We start from the raw sequence: 27124 nt of genomic DNA, 5'->3' as shown, positions 1-27124 counted from the left end.
AAGAGAATCTGATTTTGGATTTATGTTTATTTCAGGATTCTGAGCAAAAGGCAGCTGATGCACAACTGAGAGGGCAGCTGGAGAGTGCGAATCAACAGTTGGAAGAATACAAGGTAAAAATTGTTCTGTAAGGTATCAACACATATTACACCCTCATTTACCAAAAAAATATAAATCTAGTATCAAGAAAAACACGAGGCCATAACAACAAAGTATAATTCCACCATACGCAAAAACTGGATCATACCTGAATTCAATTTTTCCTTCTATGATTAAACTTTAGAATGAATGCCCGGACGACATTGCAGAATTAACTCCAACAAGACATTCACGCAAATGATTCAATTCTAGGCTAGTGATAACAAATAGATAAAATTTAAATGTTCCACAAGATCTACTACAAAATGTCGTGCCTTAAAATTCCAAATTACATCAACGATATTGGCGAAAGAACAACGAGGGGACATTCAGCAAGAGTAAACATCCCAACCTCAAAAACGGACGCTGGGTGGGGTTCCTGACTGCCCATAGTGGGCAGGGAGGTACTTACTGTGTCTTCTATCCCCCTATATCTGTTTTCCAACTTGCTTTCTGTCTTTGTCTTGGAATGAGATTACTTGGTTTTGTCCTGGACCTGGCCGGATAATTTGGCTGAGAGGGAAATAGTTAAATGTATAGTTAGTTTTGGGAGATGATATTATTTTCCTTGTAAATCATCTCTCTGTTTTGCAGTGTATTATGTGTTGTTTACATATTATATATGATTTGTAAACATTTGAGTGTATTCCTCTTAGTGGGGACCTGTGCTTGTGACTGGATGAGACTTTTAGGTGATCTCAAACTAAGTACACTGATAGTGTGCTCTTGGAATCTACATCTGTTTCCTATTTGAACCAATTCCCCTTGGTGTTACCTTTTCTTGGGTGCTTTAATTGTAATTCTAGAACTTGTTACTATCCCATTTTCTTCTTTATTACTTGTGCTGATATGAAGATAATATACAGCAAGTGCTGTAAAATCCTTAAAAACAAATACAAAGCATCAAAAATTTAAACGCATATGTATTCATTTTGCCCTTCCCGACTGTGGAATAGCCTCTCAGCTGACGTGGCTGAAACGGTTTCCATCATGCCTTCATGCGGTTGCTAGAGTTCACAACCTGACTTTTTAAGTATGTATTTTTTATAAGTAGTACGTGCAGTGTTTTAACAAGTTTACAATTTAATATCCTACAAACTGTGGAGTGATCCTTGACACTATTGCGGGTTTCCACTAGAAGAAGAAGAACTAAAATCCATGTTTCTAAATGTGTCCTAATGTGTGTCTTCATTATTTTTGTGTTCAAAGATAAAGAAAATGTGAACTGTGCATTGATCTTCAAACAATTGGGTCTACTCCAAAACGAATATGGTGTTGATGACAATATATCACGATTGATCAGTTGATAGAGCACTCGCTTCACAAGCAAAGGGACCGAGATCGATCCCGGGTGCAGTTGATAATTTTTTCAGACCCCCCCCCTGTATACCCAGCAGTGATTGGGTAGCTGAGTCTGTTAGATCTGGCAGGAGTACTTTGCGATAGACCAGCATCCTATCCAAAGGGTAGCAAGCAATTGCTATCGTCCATTTCATGCTATAGAAACCGGGATAAACTCCGGCTCCATAGGTTTTATGGTTCTGAAGGACTACTTTTTATATCACTCAGCCTCATTGCTACTGTAGCCGAGATATCCTCTTCTTGAAATTCCTGTCATTCTCATGGCCACCATTGTCATCATTTCAATGTATTTTTGATTGTAATGATTGCAATACTACTTTCATTCTTTCTTTCGAAATCCCGCTCTGAGCAGCACACAGTTAAATCCTCGGAAAAGGCTCTTTACTTATAAACAGCGTTGTCTCTGTCGGAAAAAAAGTTGTAATGTAGCCTTATAGGCATCATGTCTCGTATTACATGTAAAGAATGTGTTGTTGTTGGCTTGGGACCCTGTGTAAAGCACTTTGGGTACGTTTAGTGGATATCTATAAACACTCAATTTTTTTAAAAATTTCTGGTCACCATTTTAGCTACAGTGTGTTGTGAATGAAATTTGTTTTTAAAATTGGTTCTTTATTTACCAGAGTTTTTGGTCTTCATTTTCTGTATAAATATCATGGATATAGCGTGTGAAAATATTCTCAATTTTTTTGGGTTTTTTTTTTATTTTTTATATACTTCAGGTCCAGATGTCAGAGATGGGAAATACCAATCAACGATTACAAGAAAAAATACGCAGCCTAGGCGACAGTGGACAGCGCACGGTTCGGTCCTTGGAGTCAAGGGTTCAAACCCTGACAGATGACCTGGAGGTGGCCCGAGGGGAGCTGAAGGCTGTGCAGGCAGAGTATGACAGCTACAAGGTCAGAGCTCACAGTGTCCTTCGACAGCAGAAATCCAAACCGTCCCTGGAGACCAGTAATGAATTCGACTCGGTTGAAAAGTACGATGTTTACTTCTTTGGAATGAATAGTAAAAAACGATAAGATTTATGGTGGAATAACAATAACAACTGGAACAATAAAGATAATAGTAATGATGATAAAAATAATGATATTGATAGTAGTAATTATAATAATAATGATGATGATGATGATTATGATGACGATGATGATGATGAAGAAGATGAAGATGATGATGAGGATAATGATAATAATAACAAAAATGATAATGATGATGATGACAATAATAATAATGACAATAATAATAATAATAATAATAATAATAATTAATAATAAAAATTAATATTAATAATAAGACTAATAATAATAATAATAATAATGATGATGATGATGATAATGATGCAAGAAATATTTTCTGGATTCTAGGTTATTCATTACAGTATAAGTTGTTTTTGTGGTCGGCTGTAGAGGAGTTTTCATAAGGAAACATTCCATGTTGAGTATTTTATTCCCTTTTTGAATTTGTTCCATTCATTTGTGTTGCATATTTTGTACAGTCCACATATTCAAACAGTTTAGTTCCTATTCACCTTGAAGATTTGTAGAGATATTGTTTCGGATACAAATCAACTTTTTATTGATATTGTTTTTCAGGGAGCGTCTAGAAAAAGCAATTGATCATTTGAAACAGAAAATTCAAGAAGCACAGTAAGTTGAATGTCTTTTAGATATTAGATAAATAAATAAATAAATAAATAATTGAATAGATAAATTGGAACATTTTCATGCATGTATGAAACAGTGCCAGACAAAGCAAAAATGAAAATCACAAGAAGAAAAAAAACATCCCAAAAAAATTCAATCTTCCTCGACTGGGGATCGAACCTCAGACCTCCTGTTTACCGGTTAATTGTGCTACCATTACACCACAGCGGTTCCCGATAGTTGGGACAATATTAATGGGCTCCACATTGCACCATTGATTCCTGCCCAATGCAGGCCATTTGGAACAAAATGTGTGTTCTTTTCATACAGTTCTAGTCACCTGTTAGGCATTCATTTTTTGGTACTGACATCCTTACAATAGCCATTGTTGTCTATGTCAAGTATTCAATTTCTCCTGAATCAGGTGGAGTAATGTATGTAAAATGCCTTACACAAAGACACAATACTGGGATCAGAGGGTTTTTTTTATTTCGTTTTTTTAAAAAATCATTGTCATAAATCTGGCCACTGACCATGCTCACCATTGTTTGACTTCATGGCTATGCGGTCTTGTGGTATGACATTTGCCTTTGGATCAGAAAAGATTTCAGTAATCATGATGACACATACACACACACACACACACACACACACAGACAAACACAACACAAATATTAACCAATCAAAAACATTAAATTCTTAAGCAATGAACAAATCATTTTTTAAGAAGTTGCCTGTCTATGCATTTTGAAAGATATTATAGTTCCGTATTTTTTGAAATTGTAATTTAGATTCCTGTTATTACTGTTCTTGGAGCAAAGAATTGCTTTTGGTACTTGGATGTATTGCATCTTATTAATATTTTATACATCATCTTTGCGAGTTGACAATGTATACCAGGAGCCAAAAATTCTTTTAAATTGAATTTATTTGATGCATCCGTCATCTTTTTCTTTTTACTTTTGCCTATGTTCCTTGTGAGGTGAACTGCAAAAATCGTAAAAAAATTTTTGTGGATCAGAGATCCCGTGAAATTGAAAATGATGATGTAATCACAATATAGATGAGATGACATAGAGAGAGAAGTTAATGATCCAGAAAGTGAGATGTAATTTAAACAATGAGATAGGAGAGATAGAGAGAGTAGAGAGAGAGAGAGAGAGAGAGAGAGAGATAGAGATAGATAGATAGAGAGAGTAGAGAGGGAGAGAGAGAGAGAGAGAGAGAGATTAGTTACATATATAGTTGACATTTTTAATTCAATTCAATTGTTTTGCCTTCAAGTTCATTTTTCATAATTTTAGCGAATTCCTTGTTTTATGAATAGTTTTAGACGAGAAGGGTGTAATATGGAGATTTAATCACGTTTATTGGATTATTATTAACACTCATTTCAATTTTAGATTTTCACTTAACAAGCCTGGAAAATATGAAATTAAAGCTTGTGATTTAAATCCAATAAGCGTGCTATAGCCTTGTCTTGAGCTTTTATATAGCGCAATATTGACTCAATGTGCTCAAAGTGCTTTACAAGGGGTCCCTGACCAACACGTAACATGAAGAACGAGACATGACGCCTTTTAGGCAATATTACAATTTTTTCAGACAGAGACTACACTGTTAGCAGCCAGGTACTCATTATATATCTGAGGATGGTGAGAGAATGTGAGTAAAGAGCCTTTTCCAAGGACTCAACTATGCGCCGAATGAGGCTCGAACTCAAGACCTTCTGATCCGAAAGCGAGTGTCATACCACAAGACCACATAGCCTTGTGATAAACAACAATAGGAAAGTGAGTGGAAGCTTTCAATTAAAAAATGTTTAAAAATAGGTCATGTTAACATTTCAGTTTTCCCCTTTATCAACAAAAATCAATGAATGAAACGCGTGTTAGACGAATGATGAGAGATGTGAGCGAGCACGACGTTGTTTATCAGCTGTCCATTTTAGGCTCAATATTTGTCGTCGTTTCCAGGGAGATGTCGAAAAATTCCAAGACAGAACTGGAGCTGCTTCAGGATGAACACGAGAGGCTCGTCCAGAGACATTCCAAATTGTTGACAGACCTAGAGGAAAGAGACTTGGCCTATAAAGTCAAGTGAGTTAAAAAAAAAAAACCCAGAAATAATAATAATAATAATAATGATGATAATGATAATAATAATAATAATAATAATAATAATAATAATAATAATAATAATAATAATAATAATAATAATAATAATAATAATGATGATGATGATGATGATGATGATGATGATGATGATGATGATGATGATGATGATGATATATCAGGGTTGGACGCCCAAAGCATACCATGGCCAAATCCATACGGTTTATTAGTTAGAACTCTTTAATTTTATCCAGGCTAGAGCAAGTGTCAAAAGAAAAGGCAGAGTTAGTGTTGGAACTACAGGAGAAAATTTCTACTCTAGATACACAGAAGAGGTCACAAGTCATGGTGCTAAAGGTATAATCTCTCTCTCTCTCTCTCTCTCTCTCTCTCTCTCTCTCTCTCTCTCTCTCTCTCTCTCTCTCTCTCTCTCTCTCTCTCTCTCTCTCTCTCTCTCTCTCTCTTTCTCTGGCGTCCTATCCAAAGGATAACAAGCAATTAATAATATAATAATAATAATAATAATACTTTATTGCATCCCAAAAAGGAAATTTTTTGTACAGACGTGTTATAATTTACACATAAGATAAAAATACAATGGAAATAGGATGTATATATATAAAAAAAAGGAGCAGCTCTATAACCAGAGCTGCGCTTTATAATATGAATAATTTGAACACTGTAAAATAGTTAAAACTGTCACTATAAATTGAAAATTGAAAAGATTGCAAAACAAATAAATTAATAAATTAATATTTATATTTTTAAAAAGTAAAAATGAGAAATAATTATATAAAATGATTATTGCTTGTTGTTATAAAGCCTAATACTGGACGGCAGAAAAGATTTTCGGTGTCTCTCTGTTTTCGTTGAAATAGAGAAAGGGCGACCACTTCTTTCTGACATAATAATTGATGGTCTTAGTGGATGATACTGGTCATTTAATATTTTAGTTATTTTATTTATACAAAATTTATCGTATAAAAGATCTACATCGTCAACATCATTTATATAGCGTTTAATGGATTTTTTAATATTTGAATTTATTTTGTTCCTTTCCACTGCTAAGCAATTGCCTCCCCAAGCTGTTATACAAAATGACAAAACACTTTCGATTACTGCTCTATAAAATAATGTGCAGAGGGTTTTATCTATTCTAAACTGAGAGAGTTTCGATAAAAAATATGTACGTCTGCACATCTTATGCCTAATTATTTTCAAGTGTTCATCCCACTTGAGCCTGTCATCAATCGTTACACCAAGGTATTTGTAGTGAGGAACTCGCTGGACGAATTGGTCCTTTAATTTTAACGGTTCTATCGGTTCCTTCACTCTCCTAAAGTCAATCACTAGCTCCTTTGTCTTGCTTATGTTAAGCTCTAGGTGGTGGGCATCACACCAAGACACAAATCTATCAATTTCTTGCCTATAAGCCACTTCGTTGCCATTTGTTATGAGGCCTTGAAGAGCGGTGTCATCTGCAAACTTTATTAAAGGTACACTCAGGTTTTGACTTCTACAGTCATTCGTGTATATTGTGAATAATACAGGGGACAATACACAACCTTGAGGAGCGCCAGTATTTGTAGTTATACAGGAAGATTTGTTTTGCCCTAATTGAACATATTGTGCTCTCTCCGTAAGAAATTCGAGCACCCAAGCAATTATATACTTGTTTAAATTCAGACTAGTCAATTTTTGAACAACCAACTGAGGTTGCATTGTATTGAACGCTGAAGAAAAATCTGCAAAAAGCAATCTGCAATAGCTCCTAGCGTGATCTAGATGCCTGTAGATGTTGTTTGTAAACAGCAAAATGGCATCCTCTACGCCACGTCCTGGTTTGTAAGCAAATTGATGACTATCACTCAATGGCATAAACTGATTCCTAATTTTAACAAGAACAAGTTTTTCTAAAGATTTCATGACTATTGAAGTCAGTGCAACAGGTCTGAGATCGTTCATAGTTTCAAGTTTTTCTTTTTTTGGAACAGGAATAATTTTCGAAGTTTTCCAAATTTCAGGGAGTGAAACGCATTGGAGGGACCAGTTAAAAATATGTGTATAAATGGGGAAAGCTGGTCGGCACATTCTTTTAATAGTTTTCCTTTCAATCCATCCGGCCCAGCAGCCTTCCTCTCGTTTAGTTTCGAAAATACGAATCTCGTTTCCTCTTCACTGACCTCAACAGCCATTTCATCTTCCAAAGCCCTGTCTAATTTATGTTTTTCATTTTCAATATCAAATTTGTTTGCTGTGTCGAAACGTGAATAAAATTTATTTAAAGTTTCAATTTCGATATCTTCTGATATAATCGTGGGCTTTGGATTATAGTTCACAGCAGTTTTAAGCCCCCGCCACGTGTCCCGTATATCCCCAGAAGAAAAGCATTTTTCAATTTTATTTTTGTACTTGTCTCTACAACTAGATATTACCCTCTTTATCTCTTTTTGTTTTGTTTTCAGATCTTTTTTGTTTCCACTAGTATAGAGAGTTTTCTTTTGGTTCAATAAAAGTTTTAGATCTTTTGTTATCCAAGGCTTGTTGTTAGGATAATATTTTATTTCTTTTTTACAAGACACTAGCTGTTCACAGAATTTTAAATACTCACTCACACAGTCATTCAGCTCATCCACACTATCACATGATTCGATAAAAACATTCCAGTCAGTGCATTCAAAACAACCACGCAAATCTTCACACACACTTCCGTTCCAGATCTGTACACTTTTCTTTACTGGTTTTACACGTTTAAAAACAGGGCGGTAGGTGGGGAGTAGCAAGAGCATGCAGTGGTCAGATAAACCTAATGGGGCACGGGGTAAACATTTATAACTATTTTTAATATTACACAGGAATAAATCTAATGTTTTTTTGTCCCTTGTCTCGCAGTCCACGTATTGATGAAGTCCGGGAGAGTAAAATCGTTACATTGGTTAAAATCGCCAGTGACCATCAATACGGCATCGGGTGACTTAATTTGAATGTCCTGTATTTCTTTCCTCAAAATATTTTTCGCTGTGGTGTTGTCTGATGATGGTGGAATGTAGACGTTGATGATGATGACATGAGTATATTCCCGGGGTAGGTAATATGGTCGTGACGAAACAGTAATAAATTCAATATAATCGTCACAATACATTTTCTTTATCTGACAGTTATTGGGGTGGCACCATTTGTTGTTAATATATGTGCACACCCCACTCCAGTTCGTTTATTTACATTAGTCCGATCTCCTCGAAATAGTGAATATTGTTCAATATTAAAACATGATGATGGTATGTGAGGAGATAGCCAAGTCTCTGTTAACGCTATTATGGAGGCTTGACGATAGTCACTATTAAAACGACACAGTGAAAACAGTTCATCAATTTTATTTTTCAGTGATCTTACATTACCTGTCACTACACAGGGTAAAAATGGACGAAAAGGCCGTCTGTTAAATTTTGTTTTTATTCCTCCCTTTCTCCCCCTCTTTCTTACTTTAATAAACGATGTGTCAATAGTGGGTGGTGGGGGTGACACGGGTTGGAGGGATCGGAGAGTCTCTGGAGTATAAGTTATCGATAGGCTTATTTTGGCAGTAAAATCACAGGCTAAAACACCATTTATGCTTATAAATATACTAATAAATATAAAAATCAGGAACAATATATACTTCACATCCATTTTGAATAAAAATTAGGCTTAAATTCCGACGATTGAATGATAAATGAATAAAAATATGTGTAGAAAATAGGTAAATATTCACAACACGTCTGTTGTCGCCGGAAGCCAGCGCCAATTACTATTGTCCATTTTACACTATAGAAACCGGGATAAACTCCGCCTCCATGGGTCGAATGGCTCTGAAGGACTACTTTTGTTTTTACTTGTGGACTGTCACGTACCAAACATTTGTCTGCCATCTGTCTGGATATGAAATGATGTAATGTATTCATGGTTTTATCATTTTTATTATCGGCAGCAGCGTCTAATGGTGTTCACACTATTATGTTATGACAATCTATCCAGACAACTGCTTCTAATGGTGCTCACACTACTATGTTATGACGATCTATCCAGGGCAGCAGCTTCTAATGGTGCTCACACTGCTATTTTATGACGATCTATCCAGACAACAGCTTCTAATGGTGCTCACACTGCTATGTTATGACAATCTATCCAGACAACAGCTTCTAATGGTGCTCACACTACTATGTTATGACAATCTATCCAGACAACAGCTTCTAATGGTGCTCACACTACTATGTTATGACAATCTATCCAGACAACAGCTTCTAATGGTGCTCACACTACTATGTTATGACAATCTATCCAGACAACAGCTTCTAATGGTGCTCACACTACTATGTTATGACAATCTATCCAGACAACAGCTTCTAATGGTGCTCACACTACTATGTTATGACAATCTATCCAGACAACAGCTTCTAATGGTGCTCACACTACTATGTTATGACAATCTATCCAGACAACAGCTTCTAATGGTGCTCACACTACTATGTTATGACGATCTATCCAGACAACAGCTTCTAATGGTGCTCACACTACCATGTTATGATGATCTATCCAGACAACAGCTTCTAATGGTGCTCACACTACTATGTTATGACGATCTATCCAGGATGCAAATTATATACCACACTTGTGCACCATCTCTAACACGCCCGGAAGTTTCGTCACAACGCACCATTCAACCAGATGCTCTGCAGTTTCGGGCTCTTGACCATAATAGGTGCATGTTGGACAGGTGGCAAGTCCCCACTAATACTGAAGCCGATTGGCTGCCACCCAATGTCTCCTTTTGCTGGTGGAAAAGCCTGGCAACTTCTCCTTATCGAGGAGTCGATGTCCCTGCACCCTCGAGGGATTGAATTAGTCCAAACTGACTTCCATCTCATATTTGCAGCTCTGTCCGAAGTCAGGGAAGCTATGTACAAGGGTTTCCAGGACTTATTTCGACTCGAATCATGGCACCATCCATTTTATTATTGGCTGAGCCCGAAACACTCAGTGTTTGGTATTTTTGTTATGTTATATTCAGTTTTGTTCATTACATTTTACAAGTCCACAGCTTCTAGCAGCCTAGTATCACTTCTACATCAGTTTCAAAGCACTTGAAAGTGAAATTATCATAGAAGTAAGGGCAGACAAATCCGGCTAATGGCAAGTCTGAGAATGAAGAAGACTGTTAAGAGTTAAATTGTTATGATATTGTCTTTTGATGAAAGCACACAAGGAATGGCATGTCAAGTGTTATTATCACAATATTGTCTTTAGATGAAAGCACACAAACAAGAACAAAAACTGTTTTAAATTGTTTTGATATTGTCTTTTTATGAAAATAACAAGAAATGAAATGAATAGAAAAGTGCCAAAAGACAATAAAGAATAAAAACCCACCATCTGACTGATAAGGCATCTCTCCTTGGCCACAAGAGGGATGCTCCGGTTATTATCAATTTAAGCACCAGCTCCACTCATTTTTCTTTTGATGACAAAGACTTTGTAATGTTTTCAATTGCCATGATGTTGTCTTTTGTATATTTAGGAGCAAATACAGAGACAAAAGGAGAATCATGAAAAATCGGCAGAACTTCTTCACAAGCAGCTGGAATCATTGGAGATGGAGAATGTGCGTCTTCAACGCGAGATCCTTCAACTCCAGCGAGGTTCGGCCAAGGCCATACAGCCCGTGGTGGAGGAAGTGATGACCAGCCATGAGTTTTATCCAATCACCAGTCATCCGTCAGAGGAAAGACAAGAAGGGGAGGTAAATACTTTTAAAATGTTTAGGGTTTTTTGGGGTTTTTTTTCCAAAATTTATATTGGAGCTGTGATAAAGAAAATAATATGTAAACTGATATGTCTCAGACTCAAGTGATTCTTTAGCTAAATACAAAAGCAATATTAGACAGTTGATAATATACATAAATGTTACAATTTAGGTTTGTTTTTTGTTTGTTTGTTTTTGGCCACCGATGAGTTTGCATGATTTGATTTGTTTTTAAATAAAATATAAAATGGCAAAAATGATTTTTGAGAAACACAAACAGGTTTACCAATATTAGATCTGAATTTGAACATTGGACAAAAATCAAATCACTTTCCACTCCAGATAATTGCAACACCTTGGGATCAGCAAAAATGTTTCGATTAACCAAAGTTGAGTTTCCTGTTCACATTTGCAACATTTTACACATATAAAGTAAACTCAAACCAGTCGTTGCAAACATTGTTCCTAGTCCAAACAGACTCAACAATTTGATTGAAACAAAAATCATATGGCAGGCCTGTATAGATTTTGGCAAGCAAAAGCAACTTTGATGAAAACCGACATCTTATTCAGATTGGATTAAATTTCACTCTTTTGTTCTCAATATTTGTAAGAGTCAAAGAGATAAGCTGTGATGAGAGATAATAAGCTCTCAGCAAAAACCATGTGTCACAATACACAGTTGTCAATCCCAAAACAAAGGATATCGCTCAGTCTCTCTTTACAACGGTCATTGTCTGACTGTTGTCAAGACTATGCCCAGCCCCCTCACCTCCTATATAATGGTCACTGATGACCTCACAAACCCATACTGCAAACTCCCGCCCTCTTTTGTCTCTAATAGGATGGTGACACACTACTATAGCATTAAACCCCGCCCACTCTTGATTATTCAACCTGTCATGATTTCACCGATGACAAAATTTAATCATGAGATTTTATTTGTTTGATTTTTTTTAAAGTGTCACTTTTTTAAGGTAAAAATTTATTGCAATTAACCAGTGACTTTTATATAGAAATAATTCCGTTTCTTGGGAAATGTTGCGATTAACTGAAAGTTGCCATTAACTGAGCTGCGATTATCCGGAGTGAACTGTATGAAATTTTTAGATGAGTGTTAACTTTTGAAAAATTTTATTTTTTGAAACTTAATCATCTTAAATTGGGGGTCCAAATTAATAGCTCAATTATTACTGCACTTGTTTTACAAGATGCAAGGTTTGGTTGAATTGTTTTGTTTGTTTTGTGTTTTTTCTTCTTCTTCTCTATTTCCTTTCTGTTCATCCAGCAGTAATCAGGTAGCTGACTCTATGAGATTTAGTGGAAAGTACTCAGTGAAAGTCGAGTGTTATATTTTACATTGATTCCCTAAAATCGGCTTTTTGTAATCATCTGGCTATCAGTTTTGTTTGTTTGTTTTTTGTTGTTTTTTTGTACATTTTTTTAAAGTTTAAAAAAAAAAAAATTGTGAGCAATATCCACTAAACTTGCTCAAAGCGCTTTACAAAGAGTCCCTGACCAACAGCAACACTTAACATGTAGAACGAGACATGATGCCTGTAAGGCGATATTACATTTTTTTTTCCGACAGACAATTCTGTTAACGGCCAGATACTCGTTTTTTCACGGACTCAACTAAAATCCAAAAGCGAGTGTCCTACCACTAGACCGCATAGCCACCCATAAAAATATTAGTTGGTAAAGGCAACTGTTAAACTGGAGCTTGATTGATTGAAATCCTTTTTTTAACGATTTAATGGTGATATCTTTTGATGGAAATAGGCTTTGAACAAATTATTTTCATAATATAAACGGTACGCAAATAAATTCCCAGCTTTTTTTCTTTTTGGCAAAGGGCATCCCTGATTTATTATTTCATTGTTTATTTTTAAAATTTCTATCTCCTCATATTTAGGGATCTGAAGTTGTGGACTCTGAGCCTTTGTCGAAGGTAAGACACAAACACGTTAACTAAATTAATGAATCGGAACATTTCTAAGGAATGAATACAACCAGAAAACTTTGGGCTGGAAGCCCTTCTTCAGCCAATAAGAAAAACAGTGAAAACATGAATACATTACTTAAAACCAGATGGATTTCTCTGTCGTCTATCTTCAAGGTTGCCAATGTTCCGTATAATGTTATATTTTCCAATCACCTGCTAAACGGTAAAACAGGAAGTACAAAATGTCTTTTTACTGGAGTTCACCATTCAGAAAGGGTCCATCAATGTGTTTTCGTAAAAGTTCAGTAAAATTTTTACTTCCTGAATTGGCAACTCTGTATCTGGTGTTTAAGGCATGTATTTCTGTTTTCATTGTTCCTTGTTGTTGGCTGAAGTAAGGTTTTGAACCCGAAGCGTTCTGTGTTTTGGTATTTTGTTCTTTTTCAAAACTCTTGTAGATAGTTTCCACTTGGCTAAGAAACTCGCACCATTGCCCTCCGGATGTATAACGGACCAACACACAAAACTATGTGTAACCATGAACTTTCATAGTCTGGTTAATACAGTTTAGTGAGAATTACTCTTAAACACGGATGGCAAAAAAAGACCTGAGTGACGTCATTTTCATTCTATCTATATCCATTTTTGTCTATTATTTTTTGCCCTAAGGCAAAGTAGAACATATTTATTCTCATCCTGCCAAATAATGATGTTAAATTTAAATATTAGACAGTGTTATCTTTGTGAACAAATTTGCACTAGCACCAATGTGTACATATATACAGGTCTGACATCCGAAACCCAATTAGGGACCTAGTTTAACATTGTTGTAATGGACAAAATTTTGCATCACTTTTTGGGATTTCCATTACAACAATGAGCCCATAAAGAATTATGTTATCAAACCTGCAAATAAGTGCACATCGACTAGCACTTAACAGATTGCATGTCGTATGGGTCAAGTTATGCTGTTCCATCGTTATGAGTTTTTTAAAAATTATTTTATTTTAAATTGCTTAGGTCATGGTATTTAAAATTTACTGCTTAAAAATTACATCCTTTTGGGGGATGTTTTTACTATTGTTATTTATGAGTTTGTTCTTATTTTAAATTTAAAATTGCTTGACTTAATTTACTTATTTACTGCTTAAAAAATACATTCTATTGGGTTTTTTTAAATGTTTTTTTTTCTTTCTTTTTAAAAAAAGTTTGATCCTCAGTCAAGGCAGATTGATGTTTTTCTTGTATTTTTCTTTCTGCTTTATCTGGAACGAATGATTTATACACAAATAACATCTTTGCAGGTCTGATATCTGGATGCATTTTTGGGCTCGTTTTAACATTGTTGCAATGGAAAATATTTAGCATTGGTTTGGAAAGTATTACCGTTACAACAGTGAGACCGTAACAAATTGGGTTATCAGACTTACAAATAAGTACACATCGACATTTTCATATTTTTGTCTCTCAACCTTTGTGCACTCTAGATTTGGCCACTATTTTAAATCTTAAATTCCCTGTTGTTGGAAGTGGTTTTTTTTCTTTTTCTTTTTCTTGTATTTTTGTCTTTGCTTTGTCTGGCACTGTTTCATTCTGACCTTTTTAGATTTTAGTCATGCACTCCATGATTTCTGGTTGGGGTTCCTGACTTCCCATAGTGTTCATGAGAGGAGAAAAGAGACATTGAGTGTCAGTGGAAAAGGGTGAATTGCACTAGACTAGACACACACCTCTGCTATCACTCATCACACGTCTAGGCCTCTCCAAGGTTCATGCTGTGTCTTCTATGCCCCTATATCTATTTTCCAACCTGCTTTCAGTCTTTGTCGTGGAATGGGAGTACTTGGTTTTGTCCTGGCCCTGGTCGGATACCCTGGCTGGGAGGGAAACAGTCAAATATATAGTTAGTTTTGGGAGATGATTTTTTTTTTCCTTATAAATCATTTCTCTGTTATGCACTGTATTATGTTTTCTTTACATATTGTATATGATTTGTAAAAATTTGAGTGTATTCCTCTTTGTGCCTGGATGAGACTTTTAGGTGGTCTCAAACTAAGTACTTTGATAGTGTGCTCTTGGAATCTACATCTGTTCCCTATCTGAACCAGTTGCCATATGTCTTCCATTTCCTTGGGCACTTTAATTGTAATTCTAGAACTTTACTGGCGCTGATATGGCCTTAATGTGTTGCTAGCTCCGTAAAACCCTTAAAAACAAAACAAACGAAACTCCATAATTTTCCACTTTTATAAGTAAATATATTTTTCATGATTTTCCCATCCAGGCCAACAAAGCGTCCTCCCCTCAAGCCACCAACATGACCTTTGAACAATTATTATCAACCCCCATTGAACAGCTTCCAGGTGAAGATGGTTTCATTCTCTTGAAACTGAGGTTTTCTTACCTCTACAAGCGTTGAAGACTGGATTTTTTAAGGGCTTTTAAAAACCAAGTTATCATAGAGTTATTGTTGTATCTTAATGAAATATGTTAAGTAATTAGTTTGAAATTTACTATTATATATAGCAGAAACTGCATCACTCTATTTGTTACGAGCCTTTTGCCAGTCAGAACACACACAAAAAAAAACACAAAAAAACAAAAAAACAGTGAAGTCATATTTGAAAAAAGGAAAAAATATTTTTTAAAAACACCAACTTAATCTTTCAAAGGTGAATTTCAATCTTACTTGGACTTTTTAAAAAATCTTACCGTTTTCATAAAAAGAAAAGTAACGGCAATACAATTATAGATAAATTGAAGCCCGAGTCGTGATACTCTTTCTGCTTTCATGGTTGAAAAGGTTTAAATTGCATTAAAAATAATTTAAAAGGGAACTTGTTATTTGAAAAGAGAAATTGAGTTTCAGTGGTAAAGGGTGAATTGCACTAGACTAGAAACGCACTTCTCCTATCACTCATCACATGTCTGGGCCTCTCCTGTCAACCACTCCCATCTCATCCCATAACCTACCCCTCCCACATCACAGCAACACAAAAGCTCCCTGCTCAGTTTGTGAAGAGTGAATCGTTTCTCTCAAGTTCAATAGAAAGCCAATGTAGTGTGTGTCGAATGCAAAGGGAAAGGTACATCAAACACAGTCATAAGCGGGACACATCAAAAAGTGGGCGCGTGCCATTCATTAAATCAAACCAAATCATACCTAAACAAGACATCAAGTGGGTGTGTAAAGTTAAATCAGCACAATGCCACATGGTACCATTGAGTGCATGTGTTATACCAGCATTGGGTTTTACCAACTCGGGTATAATAGCTTGAAATTTTAGGCAAAGAATTTTTGTTTATTTTAGACTTTATTTCGATGTATATTATTGGGTATCTGTTTCAATTCAAACATTTTGATTCAATATTCGAAGCTTTCCTGACAAAGTACTTTGAGTATCGAACTGTCCAGTGTCTCTCACTACAGTTCTACTTTACAATTGGTCACTAGCCAACAGCAACACTTAACATGTAGGATGGGACATGACGCTTGTTAGTTGATATTCCATTTTTTTCGACAGAGACAATACTGTCAACCACCAGGTACTCATTTTATATTTGAGTATGGTAAGAGAATGTGAGTAAATAGCCTTTTCTGAAGACTCAACTATGTGCCTCTCAGAGCAGGTCTCGAACACTAGACCTTCCGATCCGAATGCGAGACTCATACACAGCCGTTTATTACACTAGAAATCTTTCACTTTAGTTTACTACCGCCTCACCCCCAATGGAAACGACCCTCCGTCGATGACGGGGAGACCACCGTGTGGTTACGTCATAACAGATGTCCAGAACGTGAGAACTGGCCTATATTTATCCCTGCCGGTAGAATGCACTGCTTGGATTTCATTGTCAGTCAGGCTATAGGACAGATTTCGTAAAATCGTTCATTTTTACACTGCAATTGCTGACCATACACTTCTTCTATATTTTTCTATTTTACATGGATATAACGGCCACATTTTCATCTTCAAGACGCTATTGTTTTAATTGATATCAAGAAATGGTGAGTATACTTTATTCTTTCTTGAAAAATGTATATTTTTCTATTTAAAATTAACCTGAAAAATATTTTTAATTGTTTAAAAAATTCAAATTGATATTATCTGAGTTTTGTTACCCTAACACATGGTAGTAAATATAAGAGTAATAATCTACTTTTAATATAGCATTTATTTCACCGATTTGTAATGGCCGGGTTTTGCACAATGAATGTCTAAACACACCTTGTCTAATTCTTTGTTGGCTAACAAAATAGTCCCGTATTCAGACAAACTCCAGAGACATAAGAACACGAGTCCACTGGTGATGATAACGTCGTTGTTGTTATTGTTGTTGTTTTATGGTGATGATGATGATGATAATGATGTTGATGATGATAGCGCAGTAATAGTAGTAATCGTAGTAGCAGCAGCAGCAGCAGCAGCAGTAGTAGTAGTAGTAGTAGTAGTAGTAGTAGTAGTAGTAGTAGTAGTAGTAGTAGTAGTAGTAGTAGTAGTAGAACACACACACGAGAGAGAGAGAGAGAGAGAGAGAGAGAGAGAGAGAGAGAGAGAGAGAGAGAGAGAGAGAGCCTGTGTGTGTGTGTGTGTGTGTGTGTATAAAACTCATGTACGCACATTTTTAGCACGGAGCGATTTTTATTGCATTGAACTTTGAACCTTTAACTTTCACACCGATTTGCCATTCCGTCTTCACGATTCGCACCTTCCCTCGATATTCTTCTACATCGCCCGTTGGTACAGTCAACGGGCGTGAGAAAAGAGGGTAGATAGATATATTATGACATCATCAAAAAGCGATGTGAACAAAGGTGGGGGATGATTGTGTAACCTCAAAAGCCCGGTGGACTGCGCTACAAGGCCGAACATTCAAGGGGATATGTGATTTGAGTGGGAGGGGCTTATTTGACTTTGCCGATGACCGACTGGTGGACGATTGAAATTATAATTGTCCTTTTTCAGCAGCCAGTTGGAAATGGGTAATTGTAAACATCTGATTGGCGCTCCATGGATAGAAAGCAGTTTGGAGGTCATGGGATGAAGTAGCTGGAGAGGTGGAGTCAATTTGAAATGAATTGAACGTAATTTGGGGCGTTGTCTGGGTGTCAAATAAGACTCTTGCAGACCGGTGATAAATCAATTTTTTGGCCGCAAATGCTAAACTTCTTTCTCTGTCTTATTTTTGCTAAAAATATTTCAGATTGGATAGCGGGTGGTTGGATGGGAGCATCACCCTCGAATCATATACCTATGATGTTCGCATGGGTGTACGATCCGATAGTGATGTCGTTTCTTCTTCTCTTTACTAGCCTATCCTGCTTCTTTGGTTTGTGATTGTATTTTTGACAGGGGATATTTTTTTTCCTGTAAATCCTCTGCCTGTTTGTTCTTGGTTATTTATAATTTAGCTTATGATATCTTTAGGTTATGATTTTGATTTACATTTGTACTATTTTTGTTAGATTGCTTGTTTTTTTGTTTCAGCGGTCTCTCATATAACCTCAATTGTGTTGGAAGAGACCTAAAGCAACAAACAAAAAAAAAATCAGATTGGATATATAGGCGGATTCCATTTTGAAAAACGGGCATTTAGAACTATATTTTAAAGGAAAATTATTACGTTATTATTATTAGCAGGCATCTAGGCGATCACTATCGTATTATTACTAACAATCAATAATATTATTATAACTCTTATTATTACAATTCTTCTTCTTATTATTATTATTATCATCATCATCATCATCATCATCATCATCATCATCATCATCATCATCATCATCATCAATATCAATAATAACTAATGATTTTTTTTTCTTTACTCAGATGAATGGTCATACTGAAAACCAGCATTGTCTCAATGCAAATGGCAAATGGACTCTGCCGAATAAGCTGTGAAAGGGCTCAAATGAGATATGTGTTTAAAAAACATTTCATGCAAACTGCTCCAGAATTAGCAAGTGAAGTTCCACCGGTGAAAAAAAAAGAAAACAGAACGTTGGTTGATTAATTAGATGTTTCTGTGACATGTAACAATCAGCTGTTCCTTAAAATAATCGTGAGGTTTTACGTATGTTAATAAAAAGTATAAAAATGTGTTAAGATCTAGACGTCTATACAAAGTTCAAAGGAATACTTATAACTTATTTTTACCTATGATTGTCAATTTATTTAAAATAACAGTTCATTTTGATTATCTGATCATTAATCCTCCCCCCCCTCCCATCTTTTTCAATGCGTTTATCACGATTTTTTATTGTCAAAAAATGGATATTATTTATTTTTTACTACTACTACTACTATTATTATTATTATTATTATTATTATTATTATTATTATTATTATTATTATTATTATTATTATTATTATTATTATTATTATTATTATTATTATTAATAATAATAATAATAATAATAATAATAATAATAATAATAAATATTGTTATTATTACAGTGGTGATCAGGAGTAAGATTAATACACTGATATTATATGATTATTACTAGTATTAGTATTACATCGATATCACGTGTTTCAACTGATTCACAATGGTCATTTCTGTTATCCACGATGCTTCGGTTGTTCAATAAGCAGACCATTTTCAACAAATTTCCATTTTAAATAGTATTAGCTATCTGGTCGGCGTCCTTTTTTTTTTTGTCGCAGCACTGGAGAGAGAGAGAGAGAGAGAAAGAAAGTGTGTGTGTGTGTTGGTGTACATAAAACTAATTTATGCAACGTTTTACTACGAAACAATTTTCATTTTATCACCTCAGTTTGATCTCTCATCAGTTCTCTCTGACAATTGAACTTTGAACCTATAACTTTAACACAGCTACGTCATTCCATCTTCACGATTCGCACCTCATCGCGATATTCTTTTATGTTGACTCCTGGTACAGTCAACGGGGTTGAGAGAAGAAGATAGATATTGAGTGACATCATCAAAAGCGATGTGATCAAAGCTGGCGGATGGTTGTGTAACATCAAAGACCAGTGACTGGTTACAAGGCCTATCATATTCGTGGGTATGTGTGATTTGAGTAGGAGGAGCTTTCTTGACTTTGCTGATGACCGACTGGTGGATAATTGAAATTAGAATTGTCCTTTTTCAGCAGCCAATTGAAAATGGCCAATTGTAAAAAGCTGATTGGACGCTCCATGGAAAGAAAGAAGTTTGAGGGACATGGAAGGAAAGTGCCGGAGAGCGTGGAGTGGGGATGAGTAAATTATATTGAATGAATGATAGTAATTTGAGGCGTTGGGAAGTTAAATAAAACTCTCGGAGGCGATGAGTCAATTCTTTGGCCGCAAATGATTCAGTAAAATTCTTTATTCTTTCTTTCTTTCTATTTTTAATTCCTTTCTGTCAGGGGGACATATAGGCGAATTCCATTTAAAAAAAAAAAACGGGCATTTTGAAAGCTAGTTTAAAGAGAAATTATTGCGTTTTTCCAAAATTAGCAGGCGTTTAGGTGATAGCCACTATATTATTTTCATGGAAATGATCATTATCATCATCATCATCATCATCATCATTATTATTATTATTATTATTATTATTATTATTATTATTATTATTATTATTATTATTATTATTATTATTATTATTATTATTATTATTATTGTTATCCTTATTATTATATTATATTATATTATGATTATTATTATATAGGTTAGATCTATACAAACGTCAAAGGAATGCATATTACATATTCTTTTCCTAAGAATTGTCAATTGCCATTACTAAAACCAGTTCGTTTTGATCATTTGATCAACAAACCCGTACAATTCGGTGATCACGCATTTTTTTTATTGCTGTCAAAAAGGTATTGCTGTACAGGTGAGCGGATATCTCAACAATGCTTCATTACAAAACGACTTTGATTATATATTTCTACTCTGTGATATTGATGATTATTGCAGTATTTCTCATTTATTTGTATAAACTCAGATAACTGTAATTTTTGATTATATCATTTGAAGAAATTAAAATTTCTGACCCATTTTTTATGGTTATTTCCTATAAAATCTCATCCCAAATGATCTACTAAAATTATATCAAATAAAGTATGTAAATACACTAGTTATGACTCTAAATATTTTATTGCAACACTCTAATAGCATCTTTACTACGCCACTTTGAACTTGAGAAAAAAATCATCAAATAGGAAAAATTTCTCAGTCTCCCTTTCGGCACAGGCTGTGACTCGCCATCTGTTATGAACTAGCGTCCGGCAAAATTTACCTGTCGAACTAAAGTGAAAGCAATAAACGGCTGTGCATACTACAAGACCATATCAAAGTTTGATTTACTTCAGAAAACATTAGAAATAAAAATGAAATCTCAGGTTTTCAAGGCTCGAACCAGGACCTTCGGATCCAAAAGCGAGTGTCATACCACAAGACCACATAACCGCAAGGACATCAAAAGTTAATGAGAGGGAAGAAAAATCTTGTCACTCACTGTTGACTAAATATTTGAAATAATTGTTGTCTATTCTCATCTCTGTGCCAGGAGTAAAACCACCCCACCGGTTTTGGATGAGGAAGCCATCAAGGCCAGTCTCATCTCATCACAGAAGAGGATAGAAATCTCACAGAAGTAAGTTCTCACTTGAAGATTAAAAATATATTCTTCTTTTTCTTGTGTTCCTATAGATAGTATCGCTTGGCTCAGAAGCTCATAACATTGCCATCCAGAAGTATACCGGACCAACACAAAAATTATGTGTAACCATGAACATTTATAGTCTGGTTAATACAGTTTAGTGAGAAGTACTATAACAGCAGATGGCAAAAACAATAACAAAGACCTGAGTGACGTTATCTTCCTTCTATCTATACGTAGATCAAAGCTGGATTCCAATGATGGTAACAAATTCCACGTCCATTTACCTAGTGCAACATCATGAAACATGCCCAAACGCTTTTACAAGGGGGGGGGGAGGGGAGTCCTAACCAATAGCTGCACTTGACATAGAAGACATGAGACTGGTAAAGCGATATTGCAATTTTTTCTGACGAGACAACACTTTTGATAATAATAATAATAATAGTAATATGCTTTATTCATCTTTTAGGAAATTGTTTTAATAGACGTGGCAAAATTTTATTATTATTATTATTTTTTTATTATTTTTATTTTATTATTATTTTTATTATTAATTTTTTTATTATTATTTTATTTTATTATTATTTATTATTATTATTATTATTTTTTTATTTATTATTATTTTTATTTTTATTTTTTATTATTTTATTATTATTTTATTATTATTATTTTATTTATTTTATTTTATTACTACATTAAAATTTTGCTGGAGAAGAAATCAAATTGATTATTTGTTTGTTTTTACACCCGCCAGCTCCTACAAGAGATGAATAGTCTGTCCCTCCAGAAAGATTGACAGAGCAGAGCCCAGAGTCCTGATAGATGAAATCCTCCGCCAGGAGAGAAATGTGGAAAGGGAAATGAGACAACAAAATAGGAGTATTTGAAGAATAAAGTTTTACAGGTATGTATAAAAAACTTAAACTCATGAATTTTAATAGTGCAATATCCCTTATACTGATCAAAGCACTTTACAAAGATGTTCCATAGACGCACCAGCAAACACTTAACCTGTCGGACAAGACGTGATGCCTGTTAGTGATATACCCTCTTTTCTTTTTTTTTTTTCTGCAGAGATAACTCTGGTTAAAGGCCAGGCCTTCATTTTACAACCTGATTAGGGGGAGAAAATGTGAGTAAGATCCTTTTTCCCAACATTCAACTATGCGTCGAAAGCAGACTCGAACCTAACTCCGGCACCAAGGAATTCATGCACTGAAAAGACTTTTAGATTTTTCACTATAAATCAATTTTTTTAGATCTGAGCATCAAGAGACTAATACAACTCATGAGCGAAACAATTTTCATTTTATCACCTCAGTTTGATCTCTCATCAGTTCTCTCTGACAATTGAACTTTGAACCTATAACTTTAACACAGCTACGTCATTCCATCTTCACGATTCGCACCTCATCGCGATATTCTTTTATGTTGACTCCTGGTACAGTCAACGGGGTTGAGAGAAGAAGATAGATATTGAGTGACATCATCAAAAGCGATGTGATCAAAGCTGGCGGATGGTTGTGTAACATCAAAGACCAGTGACTGGTCTACAAGGCCTATCATATTCGTGGGTATGTGTGATTTGAGTAGGAGGAGCTTTCTTGACTTTGCTGATGACCGACTGGTGGATAATTGAAATTAGAATTGTCCTTTTTCAGCAGCCAATTGAAAATGGCCAATTGTAAAAAGCTGATTGGACGCTCCATGGAAAGAAAGAAGTTTGAGGGACATGGAAGGAAAGTGCCGGAGAGCGTGGAGTGGGGATGAGTAAATTATATTGAATGAATGATAGTAATTTGAGGCGTTGGGAAGTTAAATAAAACTCTCGGAGGCGATGAGTCAATTCTTTGGCCGCAAATGATTCAGTAAAATTCTTTATTCTTTCTTTCTTTCTATTTTTAATTCCTTTCTGTCAGGGGGACATATAGGCGAATTCCATTTAAAAAAAAAAAACGGGCATTTTGAAAGCTAGTTTAAAGAGAAATTATTGCGTTTTTCCAAAATTAGCAGGCGTTTAGGTGATAGCCACTATATTATTTTCATGGAAATGATCATTATCATCATCATCATCATCATCATCATTATTATTATTATTATTATTATTATTATTATTATTATTATTATTATTATTATTATTATTATTATTATTATTATTATTATTATTATTATTGTTATCCTTATTATTATATTATATTATATTATGATTATTATTATATAGGTTAGATCTATACAAACGTCAAAGGAATGCATATTACATATCTTTTCCTAAGAATTGTCAATTGCCATTACTAAAACCAGTTCGTTTTGATCATTTGATCAACAAACCCGTACAATTCGGTGATCACGCATTTTTTTTATTGCTGTCAAAAAGGATATTGCTGTACAGGTGAGCGGATATCTCAACAATGCTTCATTACAAAACGACTTTGATTATATATTTCTACTCTGTGAATATTGATGATTATTGCAGTATTTCTCATTTATTTGTATAAACTCAGATAACTGTAATTTTTGATTATATCATTTGAAGAAATTAAAATTTCTGACCCATTTTTTATGGTTATTTCCTATAAAATCTCATCCCAAATGATCTACTAAAATTATATCAAATAAAAGTATGTAAATCACTAGTTATGACTCTAAAATATTTTATTGCAACATCTAATAGCATCTTTACTACGCCACTTTGAACTTGAGAAAAAAATCATCAAAATAGGAAAAATTTCTCAGTCTCCCTTTCGGCACAGGCCGTGACTCGCCATCTGTTATGAACTAGCGTCCGGCAAAATTTACCTGTCGAACTAAAGTGAAAGCAATAAACGGCTGTGCATACTACAAGACCATATCAAAGTTTGATTTACTCCAGAAAACATTAGAAATAAAAATGAAATCTCAGGTTTTCAAGGCTCGAACCCAGGACCTTCGGATCCAAAAGCGAGTGTCATACCACAAGACCACATAACCGCAAGGACATCAAAAGTTAATGAGAGGAAGAAAAATCTTGTCACTCACTGTTGACTCAAATATTTTAAATAATTGTTGTCTATTCTCATCTCTGTGCCAGGAGTAAAACCACCCACACCGGTTTTGGATGAGGAAGCCATCAAGGCCAGTCTCATCTCATCACAGAAGAGGATAGAACATCTCACAGAAGTAAGTTCTCACTTGAAGATTTAAAATATATTCTTCTTTTTCTTGTGTTCCCTATAGATAGTATCTGCTTGGCTAAGAAGCTCATAACATTGCCATCCAGAAGTATAACGGACCAACACATAAAATTATGTGTAACCATGAACGTTTATAGTCTGGTTAATACAGTTTAGTGAGAAGTACTCATAACAGCAGATGGCAAAAAACCAATAACAAAGACCTGAGTGACGTTATCTTCCTTCTATCTATACGTGGATCAAAGCTGGATTCCAATGATGGTAACAAATTCCACGTCCATTTACCTAGTGCAACATCCATGAAACATGCCCAACGCTTTTTACAAGGGGGGGGGGGGAGAGTCCCTAACCAATAGCTGCACTTGACATAGAAGACATGAGACTGGTAAAGCGATATTGCAATTTTTTCTGACAGAGACAACACTTTTGATAATAATAATAATAATAATAATAATAATAATAATAATAGTAATATGCTTTATTCATCCTTTTCGGAAATTGTATAATAGACGTGGCAAAATTATTATTATTATTATTATTATTATTATTATTATTATTATTATTATTATTATTATTATTATTATTATTATTATTATTATTGTTATTATTATTATTATTGTTATTATTATTATTATTATTATTATTATTATTATTATTGTTATTATTATTATTATTATTATTATTATTATTATTATTATTATTATTATTATTATTATTATTATTATTATTATTATTATTATTATTATCATTATCATTATCATTGTTATTATTATTATTATATTATTATTATTATTATTATTATTATTATTATTAAATTATTATTATTATTATTATTATTATTATTATTATTATTATTATTATTATTACTATTAACATCATTATTGAGAAGATAAAGTAAGTGATATTACTTACATTAATAATTTTGGCTGGATGATAGAATTGCAATTGATTATTTGTTTTGTTTTACCCGCCAGCTTCTACAAGAGAGTGAAGAGTCTGTCTCCAGATTGACAGAGCAGGCCAGAGTCCTGAAAGATGAAATCCGTCGCCAGGAGAGAAATGTGGAGAGGGAAAGAGAGACACAAAATATGGAGTATTTGAAGAATATATTTTTACAGGTAGGTTAAAAAACTTAAACTCATGAATTTGTATAGTGCAATATCCATTATACGTGATCAAAGCACTTTACAAGATGTCCATAGACCACAGCAACACTTAACATGTCGGACAAGACGTGATGCCTGTTAGGTGATATTACTTCTTTTTTTTTTTCTGACAGAGATAACGCTGTTAATGGCCAGGTACTCATTTTACACCTGAGTTTGGGGAGAAAATGTGAGTAAAGAGCCTTTTTCCAAGCATTCAACTATGCGTCGAAAGCAGGACTCGAACCTAAACTCCGGCACCATGGGATTCATGGCACTGAAAAGACTTTTATATTTTTCACTATAAATTCAATTTTTAGCATCTGAGCCATCCAGAGCTAATACTACTATGAGGTAGTGGGTGAATTTTTAATTCAGAAAAGTGAGTGGAGCAGGCACTTATGTTGGTAACAACAAGATATGAAGTGAGTAGAAAAGTGCCAGAAGACAATAGAGAATAAAAATTTTTTTCGCGGCGGTGGTGGGGTTTGAGAAGTGGGTGAGAGAGGGATCTAGAAATGACTTTGGGTTTGAAACGAATATTTTTGTGTTCGTGGATAGCTCACACGGTAGAGCCACGCTCTCACCTGCCAGGCGGAGTTGTCGTACCAATAAGGTCGCAGGTTCAAACCCCACCACCGCCGCGAAAAAATTTTTTATTCTCTATTGTCTTCTGGCACTTTTCTACTCACTTCATATCCTGTATGAGGTAGTGGGTAACGAATGGGCCAAGTTTAACAATGTTATAATGGACAATATTTTGCGTCATTTTTTGAGATTTCCATTACAACATTGAGCCCATAAGGAATTGGGTTATCAGACCTGAAAATAAGTGCATGTCGGAATAAGCCCATTCATGCTTTATCTATTCTTTAAATAGAAATTAAGACTGGGGTTATTATTGTTCCATAGAGCCTGTGTTAAATTTTCACCAATGGGTTCAGAATTATTGGCAAATCAAACAATTATAAATCGGTATTTTACACGTTGGTATACGAGTACCTTGCAAAAAAAAATAAAAAGTGCCCTTCTGCCACGACATCATAAGATATCATTGCTAGGCATTCCATGAAGGAATATACAGATAATTCATCAAACAAGATGTCAGATGTCAACAGGAATCACCCATGTTGTCCAAAGTGATTACAATTGGGTGTCAATAATCTTGCCCAAGAAAAAAAAAAACGAAAGTGCCTGAAGTGGGGCTCG

At 34.7% G+C, this 27124-nt stretch overlaps 1 protein-coding gene across 1 annotated transcript in view; it reads left to right on the top strand.

Moving 5' to 3' along the window:
• Nucleotides 1-27124, top strand: part of LOC144956018 (uncharacterized) — a 63170-nt gene that overhangs the window by 34755 nt on the left and 1291 nt on the right. Inside the window, exons 16-25 of the mRNA XM_078886306.1 lie at nucleotides 36-113; nucleotides 2223-2482; nucleotides 3096-3149; nucleotides 5123-5245; nucleotides 5515-5617; nucleotides 10815-11036; nucleotides 12955-12990; nucleotides 15269-15347; nucleotides 24668-24756; nucleotides 25745-25888. Of these exons, the coding sequence (XP_078742432.1) occupies nucleotides 36-113; nucleotides 2223-2482; nucleotides 3096-3149; nucleotides 5123-5245; nucleotides 5515-5617; nucleotides 10815-11036; nucleotides 12955-12990; nucleotides 15269-15347; nucleotides 24668-24756; nucleotides 25745-25888 (1188 nt within the window). The remainder of the gene's footprint in view (nucleotides 1-35; nucleotides 114-2222; nucleotides 2483-3095; nucleotides 3150-5122; nucleotides 5246-5514; nucleotides 5618-10814; nucleotides 11037-12954; nucleotides 12991-15268; nucleotides 15348-24667; nucleotides 24757-25744; nucleotides 25889-27124) is intronic.

This window comes from Berghia stephanieae, chromosome 10 (assembly GCF_034508935.2).
Source record: "Berghia stephanieae isolate SIO BIC M18660-M18661 chromosome 10, UCSD_Bste_1.3, whole genome shotgun sequence".
Taxonomy (NCBI): Eukaryota; Metazoa; Mollusca; class Gastropoda; order Nudibranchia; family Aeolidiidae; genus Berghia; species Berghia stephanieae.
This window is presented reverse-complemented; position numbering and strand designations above follow the sequence as displayed.